This window comes from Stegostoma tigrinum, chromosome 35, assembly GCF_030684315.1.
Source record: "Stegostoma tigrinum isolate sSteTig4 chromosome 35, sSteTig4.hap1, whole genome shotgun sequence".
Classification (NCBI taxonomy): Eukaryota; Metazoa; Chordata; class Chondrichthyes; order Orectolobiformes; family Stegostomatidae; genus Stegostoma; species Stegostoma tigrinum.
The window spans coordinates 21,039,554-21,063,420 of record NC_081388.1 but is presented as its reverse complement, the minus strand read 5'-3'; the positions used below and the strand labels follow the sequence as shown (position 1 = coordinate 21,063,420).

Below are 23,867 nucleotides of genomic sequence, written 5' to 3'. Positions count from 1 at the left end.
AAGTTAATGAATTCATGTTTGCATGAGTGATTTTTCTCAAGCATGAAGTGTTTTGCTTTTGACATGCTAGAAAACGTGAAGCTGAAGTACAACACTTCATAACCAGGTTACATTTCTCTTTCTTCTGGGGAAAAAGTGCAGGACTGAGATTGTAGACTCAAGATGTCAATTAAATGTTGACTGAAGCATGAAAATATATTTTAAGACAGTGGTTCAGCATTAGCTGATACCAAATGGCCTTCCCTTATATGATTTTTCTTGTGAAGGTGTATACTGAATTAAAGTACAAAGAATGTTGAGTGAATTATTCTTATCAGAGACAATGAGTCTGACTTGTGGTTTGACTAGTTTAAGTGATTTTTGTTTTATTAAAAACTTTATAGTTGAAGCTTCCACTTTATGAATGATCAATATTTAAGTGCTTTAATCTGCTGTCTGTACTAGTACACATTCTGTTTTACACTTCACTAAGCTCTTTATCACTAAGTCAGTTGAGGCATTTTAATACATTGCACACTCTACTGTACCATGGAAAGACTTGTTACTGCAGAAATCTGTATATAGATACAATGTTCTCTTTATACATGTAAAAGCTTGATACAAGCCCCTCCATACCAAATCAATTTCTCTACTCTTAGTGACTAGTTTTTAAAATAACAACTTTTAATTTCAGCTGTGCCCTTGATGAAGTAAATAGACTCTGCCTTTTTTGGGAAGCTGGTTCTAATTAGCAGCTAAGGCCAGAAGGCGGTGTTTCAGCCCCTACTGTATAAGTCAATGGCTCTTCACCAAATGGTCCTTATGTTGAAACTGGAATCTTGCCTGTGAATGGATTAACTGGTAAAGGACTCTGAATTGAGTCCAGTTGGAACCACCTGGCAGTTAGAGGTAGGGAGGTCTGTGTGACTCTGGATCTCTAAGTAAGAGGACTGTTTCAGTTTTGGGAGGCAACTTCCTGAAAGGTCTGCTGATCGCTGACTCAAAAGGATGTCCACTAGGAGATCTGTAGCAGCAATCTGCGATGGTTCCTCAAACCCAATAGTGACGAGGAGCTCGTAGTCACCCCGAGGCTGCTTGTATAGAAACCTGAAAAAAAACCCACAAATCGGTGACTTAGACAATGCTAGAACTCTCACTATAAACAATCCCAACATTGCAGGCTGAATTATGAATTGATTTTCACCATCTATTACAGCACCAGACCTGCGTCTTTTTACTTGCGCAGAACCTGTTTTAACAGGGTAAGTGTAGTTGTTTATTTTTAAAGGGCTTTTTTTTCTTTAAAGCTTAGTTTGTTTTCCTGCAAACTTGGACAGTACCTCTTCTTTTCCTCCCTACAAGAATTGGGGAGGGGTGGGGGGAGAGATGTTAAGGCTAATATTTTTACATCAATACTTTGTTCAAGTTCAGTCTATTTCCTTATCTCTCCCCCGCAGCTACCATGCAGCAATTTGTATAGAATTTTTAATTGTTCCAAGTGGCACAGGGTCATTCTGCTTGCTCGGCCTTATCTTTCTCCACATAAAGAATCCAAAACATCATCTAATTCTATCATCGTCACCACCACCTCCTCTCAAAGAAAAATGGCACTTTTTTGTTTTAAAAAAAAAAGCAAACTATACCTCTTCCATATTCAAATGCAGTGTTATGGGTATAAAACCTGTGATTCTGGGCCTGAGAAGTGCTAATTTCCCCTCTCGTTTCATTTGATCACTTCTACATATCATGGTCTTCACAACTGTATTTTTCCTCATTGTTATCTGTACGATCCAAGCTGAGTAATGAGGTGAATGGGTATTTTGGAGTGTTTCATGTCCTTTATTTATCACTTTCCATTCCCTTGTTCAATAACAATCCACAATCTTACAAGTTTGTGATTTCATTTTTAGTGATTTTTTTTTTTATTCCACAAGCAAAATGCCTTCTCTGACAACTCTGGGAGCTAATACAGTTCAATCTCCCAGCTTTTCTTTTAGTGGAAGTCTGATAAAGAAATTTTTTTCTGCCTAAACTACATAACAGCAGCTTCACACCATCTAAAGTTCTGTGCTCTACTAATGCTATAGACATATCATCATTTAAGCAGTAGAATGGAGAAAGCTACAACTGATCAACATTTGGACAAAGTAGACTGATTCCATCCTGGCATTCTCTCTTCCCAAAGCACTATGGATCAACTCACAGCAGGACTGTAGTGGTTTAAGAAGGCAGCTCACCACCTTCTCAAGGGCAACTAGGGAAGGGCAAGAAATGTTGGCCAGTCACTGACACCCACAGCAAAAAATTCCTGATTGCTAGTCTGTGTAAATTGAAGGTAAACGTATTTTGCAGAAGATCACTAAGATGGAATGCCCAGAGAAAGGATCTATTGTTGAGACAATACAGGCATGGTTGAGTGGCAGGGCAGAACAGAAACATCTGCACAGACCAGCTAGTCTAAACAGCCTGTTTCTATGATCTACATCATTCTCTATGGTAGAAAGCTCAATAGCAGTAGTTACCAGCAAAGGAGATCCGGTTCGCTTGGAGATGGTTCTACCTGAATCCAGCGACCAATAGACCACAGGCGCCTGCTTTTGGCAGTTGTAGTTTTGGAACTGGGCTGGCTACTGTCCATCACTTGACTAGCCTCCTTGAAACACAGGAAGTAACTGCACAATAATACCATAGGACAGGAGAAGCACTCTGAGGATCCATGTAGAAGTTGACAGTACAGCAGTAATGTAACTCAATTAGAAATGCTCAGAATAGGCAAACTATATACACTTTTACAACTTCAAATAAGCTGACCTGTTTATTATGTTACAGTGTAAGCTCCAGTGGTTTGGCTAGCGTGGAATAGAACCACAGAATGCTTACAGCACTGAGATATTGTTCCTTGTAGCAGGGTTAGCTCTCTGAAAAGCAGCTCAGCTAGTCCTTTTTTCCCCAAAGCTGCACACTTCTGCTTGTCTCTCTCTTCAGGTGCTCACTCAATTCTGTTCTGAAAACCATAATTGGATCTGTCTCCCCCACTTTTCAGTCAGTGCCTTCCACATCCTAACTGCTTGCTATCCTTTTTTTTAAAAAAATGGACTTCCTCTCACCTTTTGGTTGCAGTTTCAATTGCTCTAAATCTGTCCGCTGGGAATAGATCAACCCTCTTGACTCTTACATAGACACTCAAAATTCTGAGTACATTTTTATCAAGTTTCCTTCACTGAAGAGAACAATCCCAGCTTCTCCTGACTCTCCACATATCATCATCGTCCCTGGAAATACACACAACCTTTATTCTCCACAGCCTCGCTAAATCAAATGTATGGAACGCCTGTACTTACTATTCTGTGCACGAATCTGTCCCATCACCGTAGGATGCTCCTTCAGTGAGGTCCACGTTCCACCGAATTTTCTTAAACAGCATGCTTGGCTGCTTTGCTGCTGTGTAAGGTACGGGCATGCAGTATCGAAAAGTAGAAACTCTAAACCAGTGCCCCAGACGGAACTCTCCTCTGTAGAAGTAGCAAATACTGGAGCGCCAGGAGTTTAAGCCACCAAAAAAGGAAAGGGGTGGGAAATTCGGGGGTTGGAGTGATGTAGGAAAATTATTATAATCTTTAGATTTTATTTGGTTGTCTCATTGTACTTGCAGACAGGGACAATCAGCTTTTATCTACCCAATACCTGTCACCTGCTGACCCTATACATCAGAAAAAAATACCAAAACCTCCTAGGGGAAGTACTGATGTATTAGAAGGGGAGCAGGAATGAAGAATTTCACTTTTGTGTGGAGAATCTAGGGCTATTCTCTGCCAATGATGGCTAAGGAGAAAGTACAGTGTCTAACACAGTGAATAAGGAAAACCCATTCTCAATAGCAGGGGAACTGGAAGACATAGATTTAATGTGAATTAGTGAAATTACCAGAGGGGAGATGAGGATATTTTTCCACAGGGAACAATTTGTTGTGATCTGGAACTGGAAGAAGTGGAAGTAGATAGTGACGTTTGGGAGAATGGGATAAGTAATCCCGCAGCTGCTGTGGTGGATTTGCATCACTCTGGAGTTGAAACTGACTACTTAAGGATGAATTGTGGTCTCCATTAAGTATTTATTTCTGAGTTTGGAAAGGGAACTGCCAAAGGCCGACCCTGATTCCCTTCTGCTGCTGTGGCCAAAACTGACCAATTCAGGCTCAGATGCAGGGCCACCCTGATAGTGTGTGGCCCTTCTTTATCAGATCAGCGCAGGGCTATACCAGGGTCGATGCCAACACTCTGGTCCTGTCAAAGAGATTTCACACAGCAGGGGGTCTTCTTGGATTGTGGTTTCACTTTCCATTGGGCAGCTCATGATGGGGTTGGGTTAGAGTCCCCGTTACCTGCAGGGATCTGTCTCCTCCAGCGAGATGAAGCCAAAGGATGCATACATGAGGACCAGCTGCTCTAGACTTGAAGCCAGCTGCTGGGAGAACTGCAAAAGCTGAGAAAACATGTTAAGGATCAGGCAGACAACAGAGAATAAAAAATCAGGAACTGCAGAGAGGACGGTCTACGGCACAAACAGCCACACAGTCCAACGGACATGGGGATTTGTGTTGAAGTTTGTCAACTTTCCTAACGAGTTAAAATACCAACATAAAACAAGGTACAAATCAAGAGGAATAGGCAAAGAATTCTCACTGGTTTAATGTGCAAATTGAGGGGTATTTTGCATCACTGTTTACTGTGGAGAAGGATATGGAAGATAGAGATATTGCAGAAATAAATAGTGACATCTTAAATGTCCTACAGGGTAGGTGGTGCTGGATGGTTTAATACACAGAAATGTAGTATATCCCCTGGATCTGATCAGGTGCACCCTAGCACTCTGTGGGAAACTGGGCAAGTGATTATTGGGCCCCTTGCTAAGATATTTGTATCACCGAGAGGTACCAGAAGGCTGGAGTTTGGCTACTGTGGTCGCACCATTTACGAAAGGTGGTAAGGAAAGGCCAGGGAATGATAGACTAGTGAGCCTGATGTTGGTGGTGGGCGAGTTGTTGGAGGGAGTCTTGAGGGACAAGATTTACATGTATTTGGAAAGCAAGGACAAATCAGGGATACACAACACAGTGTGGAGCTGGAGGAACACAGTAGGGACAGTGTGTCAGCTTTCCTGCTCCTCTGTTGCTGCCTGGCCTGCTGTGTTCCACCAACTCCACACTGTTACCTCTGACTCCAGCATTGGCAGTTTGCCTATCCCTGAGAGATAGTACAACATGGCTTAGTGAGACATGATTTCTGACACAATCTTGATACATAGATCCCTTAAAATGGCCACCCAAGTGGACAAGGTTGTTAAGAAAGCATATGGTGTTTTGGCTTTCATTAACAGGGGGATTGAGTTTAAGAGTCGTGAGATCTTGTTGCAGCTCTATAAAACTTTGGTTAGACCGCACTTGGAATACTGCGTCCAGTTCTGGGTGCCCTATTATAGGAAAGATGTGGATGCTTTGGAGAGGGTTCAGAGGAGGTTTACCAGGATGCTGCCTGGACTGGAGGGCTTATCTTATGAAGAGAGGTTGACTGAGCTCGGTCTCTTTTCATTGGAGAAAAGGAGGAGGAGAGGGGACCTAATTGAGGTATACAAGATAATGAGAGGCATAGATAGAGTTGATAGCCAGAGACTATTTCCCAGGGCAGAAATGGCTAGCACGAGGGGTCATAGATTTAAGCTGGTTGGTGGAAAGTATAGAGGGGATGTCAGAGGCGGGTTCTTTACGCAGAGAGTTGAGAGCATGGAATGCGTTGCCAGCAGCAGTTGTGGAAGCAAGGTCATTGGGGTCATTTAAGAGACTGCTGGACACGTATATGGTCACAGAAATTTGAGGGTGCATACATGTGGATCAATGGTCGGCACAACATTGTGGGCTGAAGGGCCTGTTCTGTGCTGTACTGTTCTATGTTCTAAGTTTTTTTTTGAAGAAGTAACCAAGAGGACTGATGAGGGCAGAGAGGTGGATGTGATCCATATGGACTTCAGTAAGGCATTCAACAAGGTTCCTCAGGGTAGACTGGTAAGCAAGGTTAGATCACATGGAATATAAGGAGAACTAGCCATTTAGATATAGTAGGAGACAGAAGGTGGTGGTTGAGGGTTGCTTTTCAGACTGGAGGCCTGTGACCAGCGGTGTGCCTCAAGGATCGGTGCTGGGTCCATTGCTTTTTGTCATTTATATCAATAATTTGTATGTGAATATCGGAGGTATGGTTAGTAACTTTGCAGGTGGCACCAGAATTGGAGGTGTAATGGACAGCAAAGAGGCTAACCTCAGAGTACAATGGGATCTTAATCAGATGGGACAATGGGCCAAGGAGTGGCAGATAGAGTTTAATTTGGATAAATGTGAGGCTTTGCAGTTTGGAAAGACAAATCAGGGCAGGACTTATACATTTCATGGTAAGGTCCTGGGGAATGTTGCTAAACAAAGAGACCTTGGAGTGCAGGTTCATAGTTCCTTCAAAGTGGAGTTGCAGGTTTGGTGTGCTTGCCTTTATTGGTCAGTGCTTTGAGTGTAGGAGTTGGGAGGTCATGTTGCAGATGTACAACACGTTTGGAGTATTGCGTACAACTCTGGTCTGCCTGTTATCGGAAGGATGTTGTGAAACCAGAAAAGATTTACAAGGATGTTGCTGGGTTTGGGCTACAGACGAACGCTGAATAAGTTTGCGCAATTTTCCCTGAAGCAGCAGAGGCTGAGGGGTGACCTTTTTTGAGGTTTATAAAATCACTAGAGGCATAGGTAGGGTAAATAGGCAAGGTCTTTTCCCCAGGGTGGGGGAGTCCAAAACTACAGGGGCATAGGTTTAAGGTGAGGGGGGAAAGATTTAAAAGGGACCGAAGGGGCAACTCGTTCGCACAGAGGGTGGTGTGTGTATGTAATGAGCTGCCAGAGGAAGTGGTGGAGGCTGGTACAATCACAACATTGAAAAGGGATCTGGATGGGTACATGAATAGGAAGCGTTGAGAGGGATATGGGCCAAATGCTGGCAGCTAGCAAATGGGACTAGATTTACATAGGATATTTAGTTGGTATGGATTTGTTGGACCGAAAGATGTGGTTCTGTGCTGGATATCTCTATGGGCCTATGAAAGTGCAATCACCCATTAATCAACTTAGGTGCAGAAATTCAGAACGGGTTTTAATTTGATGTAATATTAATTTTGACATTGCAGTGTAAAATATTTAACTCTAAAATTTCTTTCTGCTCTTTTGTGGACATACCACTTCTCTCTGTAACCTCTGCTGATGCCACAATTTTTCAAGTTCTCTATGCCCTCCTCCCGCTTTGCCCAGGTTTCCAATCTGCATCAGCTCACCACGGCCAGCCACATTTCTGGCTCTTCAATTTGCTCTTTTAATCCTCTCCCACCTCTCTCTCCTCTTTGTGGACTTTTGAGAATGGTCTATATTTTCGACCTGACTTCAGGCACTGTGCTGATATCTCCTTTAAGTGGCTCGTCACACCTTGTTTGATGATATGCCTGTGAAGTGCCTCAAGACACATTACTATCAGCTAGAGGTCTTTAATATCTGCATTTAATTGGGCCCCATACCCAAGTGTAACACAAGCCATCTGGGATCTGCCAGAAGCTGCTCTCTAATAATGGAGGTCCCTTCGATGTTCAGGTACAAGTTAGTGCCGTTTTTCCCCCTGGAGTAACTGAGTGCAAACTGAATTCTGGAAATTGTAGAGAAAGACCTTGCATTTCTGAAGCATCTTTCAGGAGGCCATGATTTCCTCCATGTGCTTGCTCGCTGGTGAAGTGTAGCCACCGCAGCCTACAGTCGAGCAGATAGACCGTTGGTCCCCTGGTTCACAGTGAATGAAATGGAACACAAGGGGATGGGGGGATTTAAAGGCGAATTAAATTGTACCTGAACAGTGAAGGGACCTCCATTATTAGAGAACGGCTTCTGGCAGCAGCCAATTTGCACTCAGTGAGCTCCCACAAAGAACAACGTGATAACAACTGGATGGTTTGACGTGGTGAAGTGGAGCAAGGACTAAGTTTTGGCCAGAACCTGGGGAGAACCCTCCTGCTGTTCTTGGAAACACTGCCACCTGGTCAGGGCACATAGAGCATTGGTTTAGCGATTCTCCTGAGGCAGGGCAGCTCCAAGAGCATAGCACTGTCTCACTGGGACTATCGGCCTGGGATGCTGCTGTTCAAACCTCCCTGAAAACAGAGTGGGAAGGAGTCTCTGTATTTTTTTTTGTCAAATGCCTTTCAATCTTATTCCTGATGCATTACCCGTTTCTGGATATACTCGGGAAGAGGCTTCCTGTCAGAGTGAATACTGCGTGCTGTCGACTCCAAGTAGGCAAAGTATGGCTGGCATGTCTTCACAAAGATTGGCACAGCTCTTGCAAACTCCTCATTGTGAATTCGATCTCTGCTGCAGGGAGGGAAACAGACTAAAGAACATCAATTAACACATAGGCTAACCAATTGCAACAAGGGTAGGGGTTTTCACAGCATCCCCCATGCATTCGCCTTTAAATCCCCCCATCCTCTTGTGTTCCATTTCATTCACTGTGAACCAGGGGACCAACGGTCTATCTGCTTGACTGTATGTTTTAAGAAGCGAGCAGAAAACAGAGAAGTGAGAGAGAAAAGAAAGGCTCGCCTTAGCCTCAAATCAGGGAGGGAAAGAAGGGAAAACTTGAGAAAGATTGTATTAAGAGAAACAGAAGGAAATGTAGGAAAATATTTTAAAAATCACAAATGACAATTTACTACATGAAGCACATGTAGGAATGAGGCTCTGTATTAGGCAGAAGGATCTGTTTCCATGTTGTACAACTCCATGACTCCAGTTTGGGGTAGGAGAGTCTCATGGGTATTTGTAGAAATATATATTTCTGTAGAAAGCCGCTTAGGCTGCTCCAACCTTCTGATTTTTGAAAAATGGTAATTGATAAGAAAACGCAACAACTTTGTGGAATGCACTGGGAGAACGGTCATTCTTAGGAGGCCAAAGGTAGAGTGACACAAGCTGTCCAGCAACTTGTGGTGATTTACAACACACAGGGTAGCACTACCTTGTTTACTCATGGATAGCTGCCAGTGCCTTCAAACGGGTTCCAACATTAACAGCAAAATCTAGACCAGCTTTTAGATCCCATCGTGGTTCTGATCATAAACCACATCTTGGCTGAATAGCCCTCTAAATCCCAATCAAGAGGCAAATTACAATCTGAGAGTCACAGACTTAGCGACAGAAGGATAATACCAGCTGGCTGAAGACAAAATGATGAGGAATGGAACAGAACGGAATTGAGCTACACCTCTAAAGTGGGGTCGGGGGGGGGTGTAAGAACAAACATGAGCTGGCAATACCTGTACACCAGGTGGGTCTGGAATTCCTCTGCCTTCTTCAGCAGGTACTGAAGCTGCTGTTCTATTGGCTGAAGCTTCTCTTCCATGAGTGTGATATCGTACTGAGGTGCTTCGCCCTCTGGCCCATGGGCCTGTTCCTCCTTCCCATGCCTCAGTGGCGTGAAAGTGGTGTTGTTTGTGACTGGTGCAGCAGAGGTCTGCGAAGCCTGCATGGTTGAAGAGCCGGAATAGGCCGGGGCAGGCATGAAGACCTGGTTCTCCTTTTTCTGTTTCTCTTGCATGGGCTGTCCTATCAACTGCTGCAATTCTGTCTCTGTCCAGTGGGATCCTTTCAGTTCTGTGTTGACAACATCCATCGAGCAGGAACATTTCAACTTGTCTCTCCTCTTGTACACTACAACGTCATGTCCATTCGTAACATTTTCCTCCATTCTGTATGTAACAGAGAAACAATAGTTATCACACCACATTCAATAATATGCTCTTTGGACCGGAAGGTGGCTAGAAATGAGGATGTTTATGCTGTTGACAAAGGGGCAGGAGAAGCAAGTGGGACAGATGGTGAGGGTGCCCTGAGCAAAATACAAAGGGAATGCTAATGTGAATAGAGGAGAGACGTGGATGCAAAATAGGTACTAATGGTTGGAGTGAATAGTAGGAAATGTCAGCTTTATTCAGAGCAAACCCATGCAAACAAGACATGCAGCATAGAGAGTTGGGGTCAAGAAGGATATGTAACCAAAATGAAGGACAGTATTTGTGATCTGAACTCAATGTTGTGTCCTGAAGGCTGAAAATGAGAAGGTGTTCCTCCAGCCTGCATTAGTAGGAGTACTGCAACACACTCGGGACAGAAATGTTTGAAATGACAGTGAGGTGGTTTATTGAAATGGTGAGCAACGAGAAGGGCAGGGTCATTCCTACAGTCAATGCAGAGGTGGTCTGCAAAGCAGTCACCCAGTTTGCGTTTGGCCTTGGCTCTGTAAAGAAGACCACAGTGTCAGCAGTTAACGTAGTAGACCAGATTAGAGGAAATGTAAGTAAAACTCTGCCTCAGTTGGAAGGTGTATTTGGGATGTTGGGCAGTGAGCAGGGAGGACATAATAGGGCAAGTTTTACCTGTTCTGTGATTGCATGAGAAGGTGCCATGATGAATTTGGAAAGCATTAGGAAGATGGAGGAGTGGACTAGCTGGTTGTGGCGGGAATGGTCCTTGTGGACCACTAACAAGGGATAAAAGGTATGTTCGGTGATGACATCCCATTGGAGTTGGTAAACAGTTGACTATTTGTGTTTACCTTTTGCTCATATTTCACTCCCACGAGTCTCCACATTCTATCATTTGTGTTCTGGGAAGGAGGGAAAAAAGAGGTGAGGAGCACAAGGTGCTAGAGATAATCAGATGTCGCTGAGGGTCCTGTCAACCACAGTGAAGGAAAAATTGCCATTTGAGGAGAAATACAGCCCGGCACCCCTGTGAAAGGTACATCTATAGGACAGGTGTGGCTGAGATGGAGAAACAGAGAGATTAGAATGGGGGTCCATGCAGGATCTCAGGACACGTAGGCAAGCTCACTGTGGTGGTGGTGGAGTGGGATTTGTAGTGGATCTTGGTGAACAGCCAACCCCAGAAATGGAAACAAATACATCTGGAAGGGAAAGAAAGAGTCAGAACTGAGGGTGAGAGAAGGATGGAAAATAAATGCAAAACTGCCAAACCTTTCCAATGCAACGGAAGGAGATCACATTAATCATAGAATCCCTACACTGTGGAAGCAGCTCATTCAGCCCTTTGAGTTCACACTGATCCTTCAAAGAGCATTCCACCCATCCTCCTAACCCTGCATTTCCCATGGTTAACACATCTACCCTACACTTTCCCTGAACACCATGGGCAGTCTAGAATGGCCAATCCACTCTAGCTTGCACACTTTTGGACTGTGAGAGGAAACCCACACAGACATGGGGAGAATGTGCAAGCTCCACACCGACAGTTATCTGAGGGTGGAATTGAACCTGGCTCCATGGCACTGTGAGGCAGCAGTGCCAACCACTGAGCTACTGCACTGTCCTAATGATGTCATTGATGGACTGGAGGAAGTGTTGTGGGAAGGAGGTACAAGTAGGACTGGAACAAGAGTGTACCATAAACCCAGTAAAGAGACAGACATAACTAGGATCCTTGTGGCTACCTGTAACTACACATTTAACATGGAGAAAGTGAGACGAGTTAAAGGAGAAATAGTTGTTTGAGAATGAGCTCAGCCACGTAAAGAAGGAGGTGGCGGATGGGAACTGCTCAGGCCCCTTCTCAAAGAATGGTTGAAGAGCCTTCAGAACATTCTGATGGGGGAATGGACATATTTAGAGATTGCCCTGGCCGTTGTACAGAGGAGGCAGCTGGGCTGAGGAAGCTGGAAATTATGGAACTGATATAAAGCATCAGAAGAATAACGACTGTAAGTGGGAAGAGACTGGACAAAAGGGTTTAAAAAAAAGTCACGATAGGAAGAAATTGGTTCAGAAGGGCAGGAACTGGCTGAAATGATCAGTCTGCCAGGGCAGTCCTGTTTGAGGGTTTTGGGGTGAAAGTAAGAGTGGCCTATGCGGGTTTGGAATTACTGTGAGATGGGAAGATATTAACTGTATCTCCTGTAGAGATTTCGCTCAATGACAGTGCCAGAGTGAAAAGCTTGCTATTTAATGGTGGGAGCTACAATTACAACATTTAAAAGGCATCTGGATATGTACATGAATAGGAAGGGTTTAGAGGGACATGGACCAAATGCTGGCAAATGGGACTAGATTAATTTAGGATATCTGGCAGGCACTGACTAAAGGGTCTTTTTCACTCTAAGACTGTTAGTTCCATAAGGCCCTCTGGTGTTAATTGTTTACATCTGCCATTCCTCCAGCTGACTGGGTTTCCCTGTTCGTCTGCCAGTCAATTCACCTGGTGTGAAAGGGTGATTTTGGAACATAGCATATTTCCAAAATATCAGCAACAGGGTGAATGCAAAGTAAGTGTCTGGTATGTTAATTCAAAAACAAGGCAACGGTGTCATTTCATCTACTTCAGAAAATATAGCTCTAAATAAATGGACGTATAGTTACAAGTAACTAAAAATTTAAGTGAATTTAGAAAGTAGTCTATGCGATTTTTAAAAAAAAGTTATGGTCCACAAAGTTAAAGCTGAAACGGGTCTCTCACCAAACTGATTCTGAAACAGAGAACATTTTTCAAACTTAGGAACACTCGCATGGATTCTATCAGTTACTGCTGTGTATTTTCAATAAATCCTTTATGACCTTTTTTTTCCCCAAACATAAAATGAGTCGTTTCCGTTTACAATGTAATTTATCTGATTGGGATAAACAGATTCGTCTTAAAACACAAACGAACATTAAATAAGGATAAGGATTTAGAAAGCTTTAGGTCAAACATAAATAATTGACCAGAAAAACTAACCTTTCTTTTGCAACTGAAAAGAAAATAAAGTATCTCAGGGATGGCAGATTGGGAAATCTTAAAGCTTATACCAAATTAATAAAAATGTTTGGGTGACATTTTTAAAAATAAACAGTAGGAAGTTATAATATTTTTAATTTCGGCAAACTAACCCTTTTTCTTGTTGGGGAAACATTGGTATGTTGAATTTCTGCAGGAGCGACTTTTTATAATACGGAAAGTCTTGTAAAGTTTGTTTTGCTTACGATTATCTAAAGCTCTCAGCTGTCGGAGCTCCAGCGTCCTCCCTGCGGCTCCGCTTCAAATATCAACATAGGCGCGCCCCCCGCCAGCAGCTTCGCGGACACGCGCGCCAGGCAGGTTTCAATTCAGAAAAGGCGCGCGTTACCCGGGGGAACGGTGCACGCGCTCCGAGCCGAACTGCCTCGCTTTCCCTCCACCCCCAAAACAGGGTTGCGGCCAGGATTGGGAATTTAGATTAAAATTGGACATGAGATTGGGAATTTGGGTTAATTTGCGCCTGAGATTGGGGTCAGGATTGGGAATTTAGATTAAAATTGGACATGAGATTGGGAATTTGGGTTAGTTTGTGCCTGAGATTGGGGTCAGGATTGGGAATTTAGATTAAAATTGGACATGAGATTGGGAATTAAGGTTAATTTGAGTCTGAGTTTGGGATCAGGATTGGGAATTTAGATTAATTTAGGAATTATATTGGGACTTGAATTAGGAAATAAAATCAACTTGGGAAAGATTGGGAATTTAGATTAGTTTTGGAATGATGTTGGGGTGAGCATTGTGATCTGAGATGAAATTGGGTTAGATTGGGAATGGCACTTGGGTTAGGATTGAGAATTAGATCAAATTGGGATGAGGTTTGGTAGACCAGGACTGGGATTTGAGAATTAGGCTGAGTTGGAATCGGGATTGTGGGTAAGATTTTGGCATTATGTGATAATTGTATTTGGATGGGATTTAGGTTTGGGAATTTGATATTTGGTGAGGTTGTGATGGTATTGGACAAATTTCTCTTTTAAAATACCACAAATCCAGTGTGTTGTGTTTGAAGTGGAACAGTGATAGGAGAACACCAGCCAGTGCCAGAACATATTCATGAGCATCTGTGACAAGCACTACTGACTCAACCTGTATCCAGCATGTTCATGCTGTAAAACACCCCAAAGTGGTTTACAGGGCTATTACTGAACACAATTTGGGGCTCAGCCTTAATTGGGACAACTACCAAAACTTTGGTCAACGATGTTTGATTTAAGGAAGTCTTGGAAGTGTAGAAGCTGAAATGTTTAGGGAAGGATTTGGGAATTCTAGCATTTGGGGCCCAACCAGTTGCCAGCACAGCCAGAAATGTGCCAGAGCTCAGAACTGGAGGATCACGCATATCTCAGAGAGTTGTCAGGATGGAGGTTAGAGGGGTAAGGAGAGGTGAGACTGCAGAGGGATTTGAACGTCAAAATCATGTGCCATTGCTTTCAGTTGTGAAGAACTAAGTACAGAAACACAAAGATGGAAACTAACTCCGTGACACAATAACAGTGGGAAAATACATGAAATTACTGCAGGGATAGAATGCAGAAAGGTGCTGATGGTGATTAGTGTAATTGTAAAGTGTATGATATTAATCCTCCTGGTATCATGGAACTTTTTTTATTAGTTAATGGGAGGAGGACATTGCTGGCTGGGCAGCATTTATTGCCCATCTGTAATTGCCCCAAGGGCAGTTCAGAGTCAACCACTTTGCTGCGGGTCTGGAGTTACACGTAGGCCAGACCAGGTAAGGATGGCAGTTTCCTTCCCCAAAGCTCATTAGTGAGCCAGATGGGTTTATCCTGACAATCGGCAATGGGCTCATGGTCATCATTAGGTTCTTAATTCCAGATTTTTAAAAAATTGAATTCAAATTCCTCCATCTGCCGTGGCAGGATTTGAACTCCGAGTGTTATCCAGGTCTCTGGATTGACAGTCCAACAGTAATACCGCTGCTTCCTCGTTAGTGAGAAGGAAGTGGTTTACAAAAGTAACTGCTTCACTGTAGTTGTAAATAACCCCATTGAAGCATTATGCCCAAAATTTCAATTTGCCTCATTTGCAAAGTCAACATGGGATTTGCATTTGTGTGGAAGTACGCTCTCAAATCCAAGGTCCGTGTGTGAACCCCCACAAAGTCAATTGGCAGCATTGTGATTTCCCGCATCCACAGTTCCTTCCCTGCACTCCAGTCATGAACTGACTCAGTTGACCTCCTGTTCAACTTCAAATAGCCTTCACGTTTGAAATGTAATGAAAACATGCTGGAAAGCACCTTGAAGTGTTTGTGGAGGAAAAAGCAGAATTAACATTTCAGATTGATGTTCCTTCTTCAGCCTTGAACTTCTTGGGACCGAGACATGAATATGCTCTTAAAAAATAATTTTTAATTTGATCTAAATGCACGTTTAGGTGGAGTATGCTGGGAGGAGGCTCTTGTGGACTGGCATAGACAAGTTGGGCTGGTTTCTGTGTAAATTCGTTTTAATTCAGTGACTGATCTTCCTTTTGCTGCTTTAAAGTCACTATGGCAAACTGAGAATATCACTTCCAGTTCAAAATAAAGCTGTGCTTGGAATATTAAACATAGTTCTCCCATTTAGCCGTACATATGTAATGTTGTCTAGTCTTCCTTGTACACAGGAGCTGCATGGTGTCTCAGTGCTTAGCACTGCCGTCTTATCGTGCCAGGGACCTGGGTTTGATCCCACCCTCAGGTAACTGTGTGTGGAATTTACATTTCTCCCCATGTCTGCGTGGGTTTCTTCTGGGTGCACCAGTTTCCTTCCACAGCCTAAAGATGAGCAGGTTAGGTGGACTGGCATTGGTAAATTGCTCATCGTGTCCAGCGATGTGCAGGTCAGGTGGTAAAGCCATGGGAAATGCAGGGTCACAGGGATAGCAAAGGGGACGGGTCTGAGTGGGATACTGTTTGGAAGGGCAGTGTGGACTTGATGGGCTGAATGGCCTGCTTTCACATTATAGCGATTCTATTATTATATGATCCATACTCTTCACATGTTGGTAGCATGCATCCTGGCTGTTCTAACCACATTCTCACTCAAGAAACATACCTTTTCTTGTAAAAAAGATTAATGAATGCATTCTTCAAACTTCAAAGTGAAAGTTTTATATTTGAAATTAGCACCTGCGGAAAAATAGAAAGGTTACATGCCAGCTCACTGTAAGATCAACTTGGCTCATCCACCTTGGCTGTTTTTTCCCTGTAGCCTTGCGCATTATTTTCTATTTGAGAGATTATCCAACTCCCTTATGACTGAACCTGCCTTCACTGTACGCCCAGCTAGCATGCTCCACACCCTGACCACTCACTGTATAAACAATGTTCCTCCTCAAATCACAGTTGGTTTCTTTGACGTTCACCTTTTAATGCTGAGAAAAGGAAGGCTTACTGTTTGAGAGCATCATTCCTGCCGTCAGAACAGCACAAAAGGGCCAGCAGTCTCACAAAAGTTAATTCGTGCAGCAGGATGTCACACACTACACTGAGATCAATTACCAGTCGATCTGTCTTGGTTGGTGCTGAATACTTGTCAGGGCATTATGAGCAATCCCCACTTGAATTATTCATGTGGTAAGATTGTCCAATGTGCTACGATAAGAAGAGGGAAGAAAGTACCTAATGCCACCCTCATCCTGACGGCCACCTTTGTGTGCGGTTACGTCAAGCTGTGCATAGACCCTTGGTTACTTAAACACCAAATGTACTGAGGTTCTACCTGTCCTGGTGTCGTAAAGGATGGGACTGGCCTTGTTGCCGCACAATGCTCCAAATCGTTGGACTGTTCCATATCACTTGTCCATCACAGAGAAATGTGCAAAGAGAAACGCCCTTGACCACAAATCCATCAGGAAGTAGTCGGCATATAATATCCTGAAGGCCTTGTGGGAAAAGGAGAGGGTAGATCCTGTTGCGTGGTTCACTGTGCAAATTGACAGTCATTTAGTCGAAAGCATCATCACCAGAACTTTCCACCAGGCACCAAGTCTCTGCTTGGCTGGTGGTCAGGAGGGCAACTACCTGTGAGATACTGTCGTCTGTCCCACCATACACTGTCCTTAAAGTGGGGGCTGAGACTGTCACGTATCTCCTGCAGGAACGTGCCATTGTAAAGGAAGTATGGAGAAAGATGCTGTGGTTTTTGTCGAGGTTCATCCTGAGCAGCTCCGTGATGCATGACCCTGTGATCTATGGTCTGTTCCCAGGGGCACACACTGAGACAAACATCGACTATGCCTGGACGACCATCAACTCAGCGAAAAATGCTCTTTGCTCTGTCCAAAACTTGTTGGTCTTCCAGAACAAGGAGTTGACCCCGACCGAGTGTTTCAGACTGACACATCCCAAGGTCCAGGACTACATGCAGAGGGATACACTAAAGCTTGGGGCAGCTGCTGCCAGGGCACAGTGGGGAAAGGCCCCTGTCTGAAGTCTTCCTGCTGCAGTTAAATGGGGTCCGTTCAGTCACTGAGGAACTCTTGGTGCCTCAAATACATGTAAATATAGTCTGGCTCAAGTAAAGAGATGACTTTGGTTTGTTTAGATCGAGTCAAACTCTGATGTTTGTTTGTTTGTTTCCTTAATAGAGGCTTTTAGGGACATCCTTATTAATAAGAATATCTAGACAATTCTGTGTGCTGAGGTTAGTCTGCAGGCACCTTATGTTTCTAAATGTCAAGATTGAGGTCAATAACTTCAACCTAGAAAGACAAGGGCAGCAGATACATGGGAACACCACCCTCTGCAATTTCCCTTCCAAGCCACCCACTGTCCAGACTTGAATGTATATCACTGTTCCTTCACTGTCCTTAGGGCAAAATCTGTGGGTGTCCCTGCACTTCCCATCTCAAGCAGCAGATCCCCCTCACAATGGATTGCAGCAATTCACACTCATGGCTCCCCACCACCTTCTCAAGGGATCTGACTGAAACTCACAGAATACTGAGATGCCAGGATAGAATGGGTGCAGAGAACATGTTTCCATTAGCAGAAGAGAGTAGGACCTGAGGACATAGCCTCAGAGTGAAGGAACTGAGATGAGGAGAAATTTCTTCAGCCAGAGGATGGGGAATCTCTGGAACTCATTGCTGCAGAGGGCTGTGGAGGCCTATTCATTGAATATGTTTGAGACAGAATTCTTGATTAGAAAGGGGATCAAAGGGTACAGGGAGAAGGCAGGACAATGGAGTTGGGAAACATATTAGCCACGAGCAAATGATGGAGCAGACCTGATGGAGTGAATGGCCCAATTCTGCTCCCTATCGTAGGGCAACTATGGATGGACAATGAATACCGGCCTAGCTAGTGACACTCGCATCCCGTGAGAGAATGAAAACAAAACTGTCTGCCTCTTCTTTTCAAAGATTTCATCGCCTCTGTCATAGAGTGTCAGCTTTGGAAATGAGATATCTGTGAATGGTGTGTGGAATCAGGTGGATGATTGACAAACATGCCTAGGTTACTCAGACCTCACTGTCCAACATCAGAGTCAACCATTACATGTACCTCAGTGACAGAGTTGAAAGCTGATCGCCTGGCTGGAGTGCCAAAAAGTGAGCCTTTGAAAGATGAACAATTTGCATGTATGGGTTACCACATATCACAGTACCTTTTACCACTTAGCATTCTAAGAGAGATTAAATTTCATTCCCAGGAAGAAATAAAAACTACTAAGATTGATTTTTAAATCAGAAATTGTTGCTTTGACATGTCAGTGGGATACTCATCGACAAAGGAATTGAGCAGGGAACCTGTTATTCAAAAAATATTGTGTTGTTCTGGCAAAGGTCTAGAATTGTACCTTGCTAAGTTAGAAAGCAATTTTCTAAAGATTCACTCTGGAAATCAAATTATTTACTTCTTTTTAGTTCAAAATATACTTAAGAAAATCACTAAAATATTTCAGTTCTGTACAGCAGCATATGAAGAAAACAAGCAAGCATTGGAGTTTGACTCTATCCATCAACATTCCAAAGCCATCTCTTGCTTGTACAATCTATACTCCACATGCCTGTCTCCTGCCCTATGGCATCAAATACATTTACTTAACTAAAGTCTATCTTAGATCTAAAAGTCATCATCATCAGCAAACACTGGCTAACGAGTATGATTATTCACCCAGGAAATTCCCTGTAACTGGTAAAAGGTGTGAAATTGTCAGTTGATTGATTATTAATTATCATTTGTTGAAGAAAGTTCCAAACATCTCCAACTTTATTAATTTCAATCTTAATATTTGGTCTGTGCCCCCTCTCTGTAGACTATGCAAATAGTTTAACTTTCAACTTTGCCTGTTCCTCTTCACTGAAGCTTCCAAATAAATTATTCCCCAACCTTTTAAATTCTAGGGAATATGGCCCTATTCAAGATCTTACACACTTCAATGAAACACCCCTTGACTCTTCTAAACTTCAGGGGAAACAAAAGCAAAAGAATTGTTGATGCTGTAAATTAGACACAAAGACTGAAATTGCTCAAAAAACTCAACAGGTCTGGCAGCATTTAGAACATAGAACATAGAACAGTACAGCACAGAACAGGCCCTTCAGCCCACAATGTTGTGCCGACCATTGATCCTCATGTATGCACCCTCAAATTTCTGTGACCATATGCATGTCCAGCAGTCTCTTAAATGACCCCAATGACCTTGCAACCACAACTGCTGCTGGCAACGCATTCCATGCTCTCACAACTCTCTGTGTAAAGAACCCGCCTCTGACATCCCCTCTATACTTTCCTCCAACCAGCTTAAAACTATGACCCCTCGTGTTAGCCATTTCTGCCCTGGGAAATAGTCTCTGGCTATCAACTCTATCTATGCCTCTCATTATCTTGTATACCTCAATTAGGTCCCCTCTCCTCCTCCTCTTCTCCAATGAAAAGAGACCGAGCTCAGTCAACCTCTCTTCATAAGATAAGCCCTCCAGTCCAGGCAGCATCCTGGTAAACCTCCTCTGAACCCTGTCCAAAGCATCCACATCTTTCCTATAATTTGTGGAGAGAAATCAGAGTTAATGCTTTGTGTCCAGTGTCCCTTCCTCAGAACATTCAGGGGAAACAAGCCCAGCTATGACAACCTTAACTCACGAGACAACCTGTGCAGTCCAGGCTTTTTTATTTCAAAAGTATACTTTCATAAAAAATCTATTTGGACATATACATAGACATGAATGCAGTTTGATTCTGAACAGTGACATATCAAGGAAACATACAAACTCGAGTTTGACTCTGTCCCAACAAACCAAAGACATCTCTTATACATACAAGACTGTGTTTACATGCATTGAGGCGCCAAGAGCATCCAATAACCGAACAGAGCCCCATTTAACTTCAGCAGGAAGACCTCAGATGGTGGTCATTCCCCACTGTGCCTTGTTGGCAGCTGCCCAAAGCTTTAGTGCGTCCCTCAGCACGTAGTCCTGGACCTTGGGATGTGCCAGTCTATAACACTTGGTTGAGGTCAACTACTTGTTGAGGACAACTACTTGAGGTCAACAGCACCAATGATATAGGTAAAAATGAGAATGAGGTCCTACAAGCAGAATTTAGGGTGTTAGGAGCCAGGTTAAAAAGTAGGACCTCAGAGGTAGTAATCTCAGGATTGCTACCAGTGCCACCTGCTAGTCAGAGTAGAAATGAAAGAATAGGCAGGTTGAGGGAAGGGTGAAATTGGTAACTAAATATCCCCAGATGTAGATGCTTTGGGCAGAATAGAAGGGGAAGTAAAAGGGGTGGAGGAGTTGCATTACTGGTCAAAGAGGGTATCACAGCTGTACTGAAGAAGGGTACTATGGAGGACTCGAGCAGTGAGGTAATACGGGCAGAACTCAGAAACAGGAAGGGTGTGGTAACAATGTTGGGGCTGTGCTACAGGCCTCCCAACAGTAAGCGTGAGATAGAGGTACAAATATGTGGACAGATTATGGAAAGGTATGGGAGTAACAGGGTGGTGGCGATGGGAGATTTTAATTTTCCCAACATTGACTGGGATTCACTTATTGTTAGGGGTTTAGATGGAGCAGAATTTGTAAGGAGCATCCAGGAGGGTTTTATGGAGTAGTATTATGTAGTCCAACTCGGGAAGGGGCCATACTGGATCTGGTGTTGGGGAATGAGCCGAGCCAGTTCGTTGAAGTTTCAGTAGGGGATTACTTTGGGAATAGTGATCACAATTCCATAAGTTTTAGAATACTCATGGACAAAGACGGGAGTGGTCCTAAAGCAAGAGTGCTAAATTGGGGAGATGAAGACTGTGGCAAAATTCAACAGAAGCTGGGGAGTGTGGATTGGGAGTAGCTGTTTGAAGGTAAATCCACACTTGATATGTGGGAGGCTTTTAAAGAGAGGCTGATTAGAGTGCAGGCAGACATGTCCCTGTGAAAATGAGGGATAGAAAGGGCAAGATTAGGGAACCATGGATGACAGGTGAACTCATGAGACTAGCAAAGAGGAAAAAGGAAGCATACATAAGGTCTAGGTGACTGAAAGCAGACAAAGCTTTGGAAGCACATTGGGAAAGTAGGACCAATCTGAAATGAGGAATTAAGAGGGTGAAAAGTGGTCATGAAATATCTTTAGTGAACAGGGTTAAGGAAAATCCCAAAGCCTTTTATTTGTACATAAGGAGCAAGAGGGTAACTAGAGAAAGGGTTGGCCCATTTAAGGACAAAGGAGGGAAGTTTTGTGAGGAGTCAGAGAAAATGAGTGAGATTCTTAATGAGCACTTTGCGTTGGTATTCACCGAGGAGAGGGACGTGACAGATGTTGAGGTTAGGAATAGATGTTTGATTACTCTAGGTCAAGTTGGCAAAAGGAGGGGGAAGTGTTGGGTATTCTGAAAGGCATTAGGGTTGGCAAGTCCCCAGTTCCAGATGGAATCTATCCCAGGTTACTGAGGAAAGCAACAGAGGAAGTAGCTGGGGCCTTAACAGATATCGTTACAGCACCCTTGAGCACGGGTGAGATCCCGGAGGACTGAAGAATTATTAATGTTGTCCCCTTGTTTAAGAAGGGTAGCAAGGATAATTCAGGTAATTATAGACCGGTGAGCCTGACGTTAGTGGTGGGGAAGCTGAGGGATGGGATCTATTTACGTCTGGAAGAAAATGGGCTTACAAGTGATAGGCAGCATGGTTTTGCACAGGGAAGGTCATGTCTTACCAGCTTGATAGAATTCTTTGAGGAAGTGGCAAATTTGATAGATGGTGGAAGGGCTGTGGATGTCATATACATGGACTTCAATAAGGCGTATGATAAGGTCCCCCATGGTAGGCTGATGGAGAAAGTGGAGTTGCATGGCATCCAGGATGTATTAGTAGATAGAAAACTGGCTGGGCAACAGGAGACAGAGAGTTGTAGTGGAAGGGAGTCTCTCAAAATGGAGAATGGTGACCAGTGGTGTTCCACAGGAATCTGTGTTGGGAGCACTGTTGTTTGTAATATACATAAATGATCTGGAGGAAGGTGTAGGTGGTCTAATTAGCAAGTTTGCAGATGACACTAAGATTGGTGGAGTAGCAGATAGTGAAGGGGATTATTGGAGAATGCAGCAGAATATAGATAGTTTGGAGAGTTGGGCAGAGAAATGGCAGATGGAGTTCAATCCAGACAAATACGAGGTGATGCATTTTGGAAGATCCACTTCAAGAGCAAACTATATGTAAATGGAAAAGCCTTGGGGAAAATTGATGCATAGAGAGATCTGGGTGTTTAGGTCCATTGTACCCTGAAGATGGCAACGCAGGTCGATAGAGTGGTCAAGAAGGCATACGGCATGCTTTCATTCATTGGACTGGGCATTGAGTACAATAGTTGGCAGGTCATGTTACAATTGTATAGGACTTTGGTTCAACCACATTTGAAATACTGCTTACAGTTGTGGTCGCCACATTACCAAGAGGATGTGGATGCTTTGGAGAGGGTGCAGAGGAGGTTCACCAGGATGTTGCCTGGTATGGAGGGTGCTAGCTATGAAGAGAGGTTGAGTAGATTGGGATTATTTTCTTTAGAAAGACAGAGGTTGAGGGGAGACCTGATTGAGGTCTACAAAATCATGAGGGGTATAGACAAGATGGATAGCAAGAAGCTTTTTCCGAGAGTAGGGGACTCAGTTACTAGGGGTTACGATTTCAAGGTGAGAGGAGGAAAGGTTTAGGGGAGATATGCCTGGAAAGTTCTTTACGCAGAGGGTGGAGGGTGCCTGGAACGTGTTGCCAGTGGAGGTGTAGAGGCAGGCATGACCGCGTCATTTAAGATGTATCTAGACAGATACATGAATAGGCAGGGAAGAGAGGGATAAAGGTCCTTGGAAAATAGGTGACAGGTTTAGATAGAGGATCTGGATCGGCGCAGGCTTGGAGGGCCGAAGGGCCTGTTCCTGTGTTGTAATTTTCTTTGTTCTTTATCTTTGTTCTTGTTCTTTGTGCTTGCTCTGGAAGATCCAACAAGTTTCAGGAAGACCAAAGAGAATCTTTCTCTGAGTTGCTGGTCCTCCAGGTGCAGTTGATATTTGTCTTGGTGTGTGTCCCCGGGAACAGACCGTCGAGCACACATACCTGTGTCATGGAGCTGCTCGGAATGAACCTCGACAAAAATCACTGCATCTCTCTCTGTATTTCGTTCGCAAAGGCACATTCCAGAAGGAGGTGTGTGCCAGTCTCTAACCCCACCTTGCAGCCACTTTGAGGGCAGCGTGCGGTGGTGCAGATTAACCGGGCGTACAAGAAGGATCTCACAGGCTGGAAAGTCTTCGGCTTTCAATTTAGTAAACACTCAGGTTTCCTATCCTTCCTTAAATAAAGCAGACTGGAGTCGTGGGCTCAACACTCTCTTACCAGTGATGTACAAGTAACCCTCCCTGTCATTGCTGCCCTTTCTCTTGCCCGGGGAGAAGTTGAATTTGGGGACCAAGAAGCAATTCCACATCTCGGAGATGAATGGATGAATGAAAACCGAAATAGCCACGGA

At 43.7% G+C, this 23,867-nt stretch overlaps 1 protein-coding gene across 1 annotated transcript; it reads right to left on the bottom strand.

Annotated features, from left to right (window-relative positions):
* Window positions 1-349: 349 nt before the first annotated feature.
* c35h19orf67 (chromosome 35 C19orf67 homolog) lies at window positions 350-23,825 on the bottom strand. Its single transcript, XM_059640007.1, has 8 exons — window positions 23,735-23,825; window positions 18,376-18,460; window positions 9,367-9,798; window positions 8,278-8,422; window positions 4,361-4,461; window positions 3,321-3,491; window positions 2,502-2,651; window positions 350-1,086 (listed from the first exon to the last, which is right to left on the bottom strand). The coding sequence occupies exons 1-8, from the start codon at window positions 23,823-23,825 to the stop codon at window positions 834-836; spliced, it is 1,428 nt and encodes a 475-aa protein (XP_059495990.1). The 3' UTR covers window positions 350-833.
* Window positions 23,826-23,867: the final 42 nt, after the last annotated feature.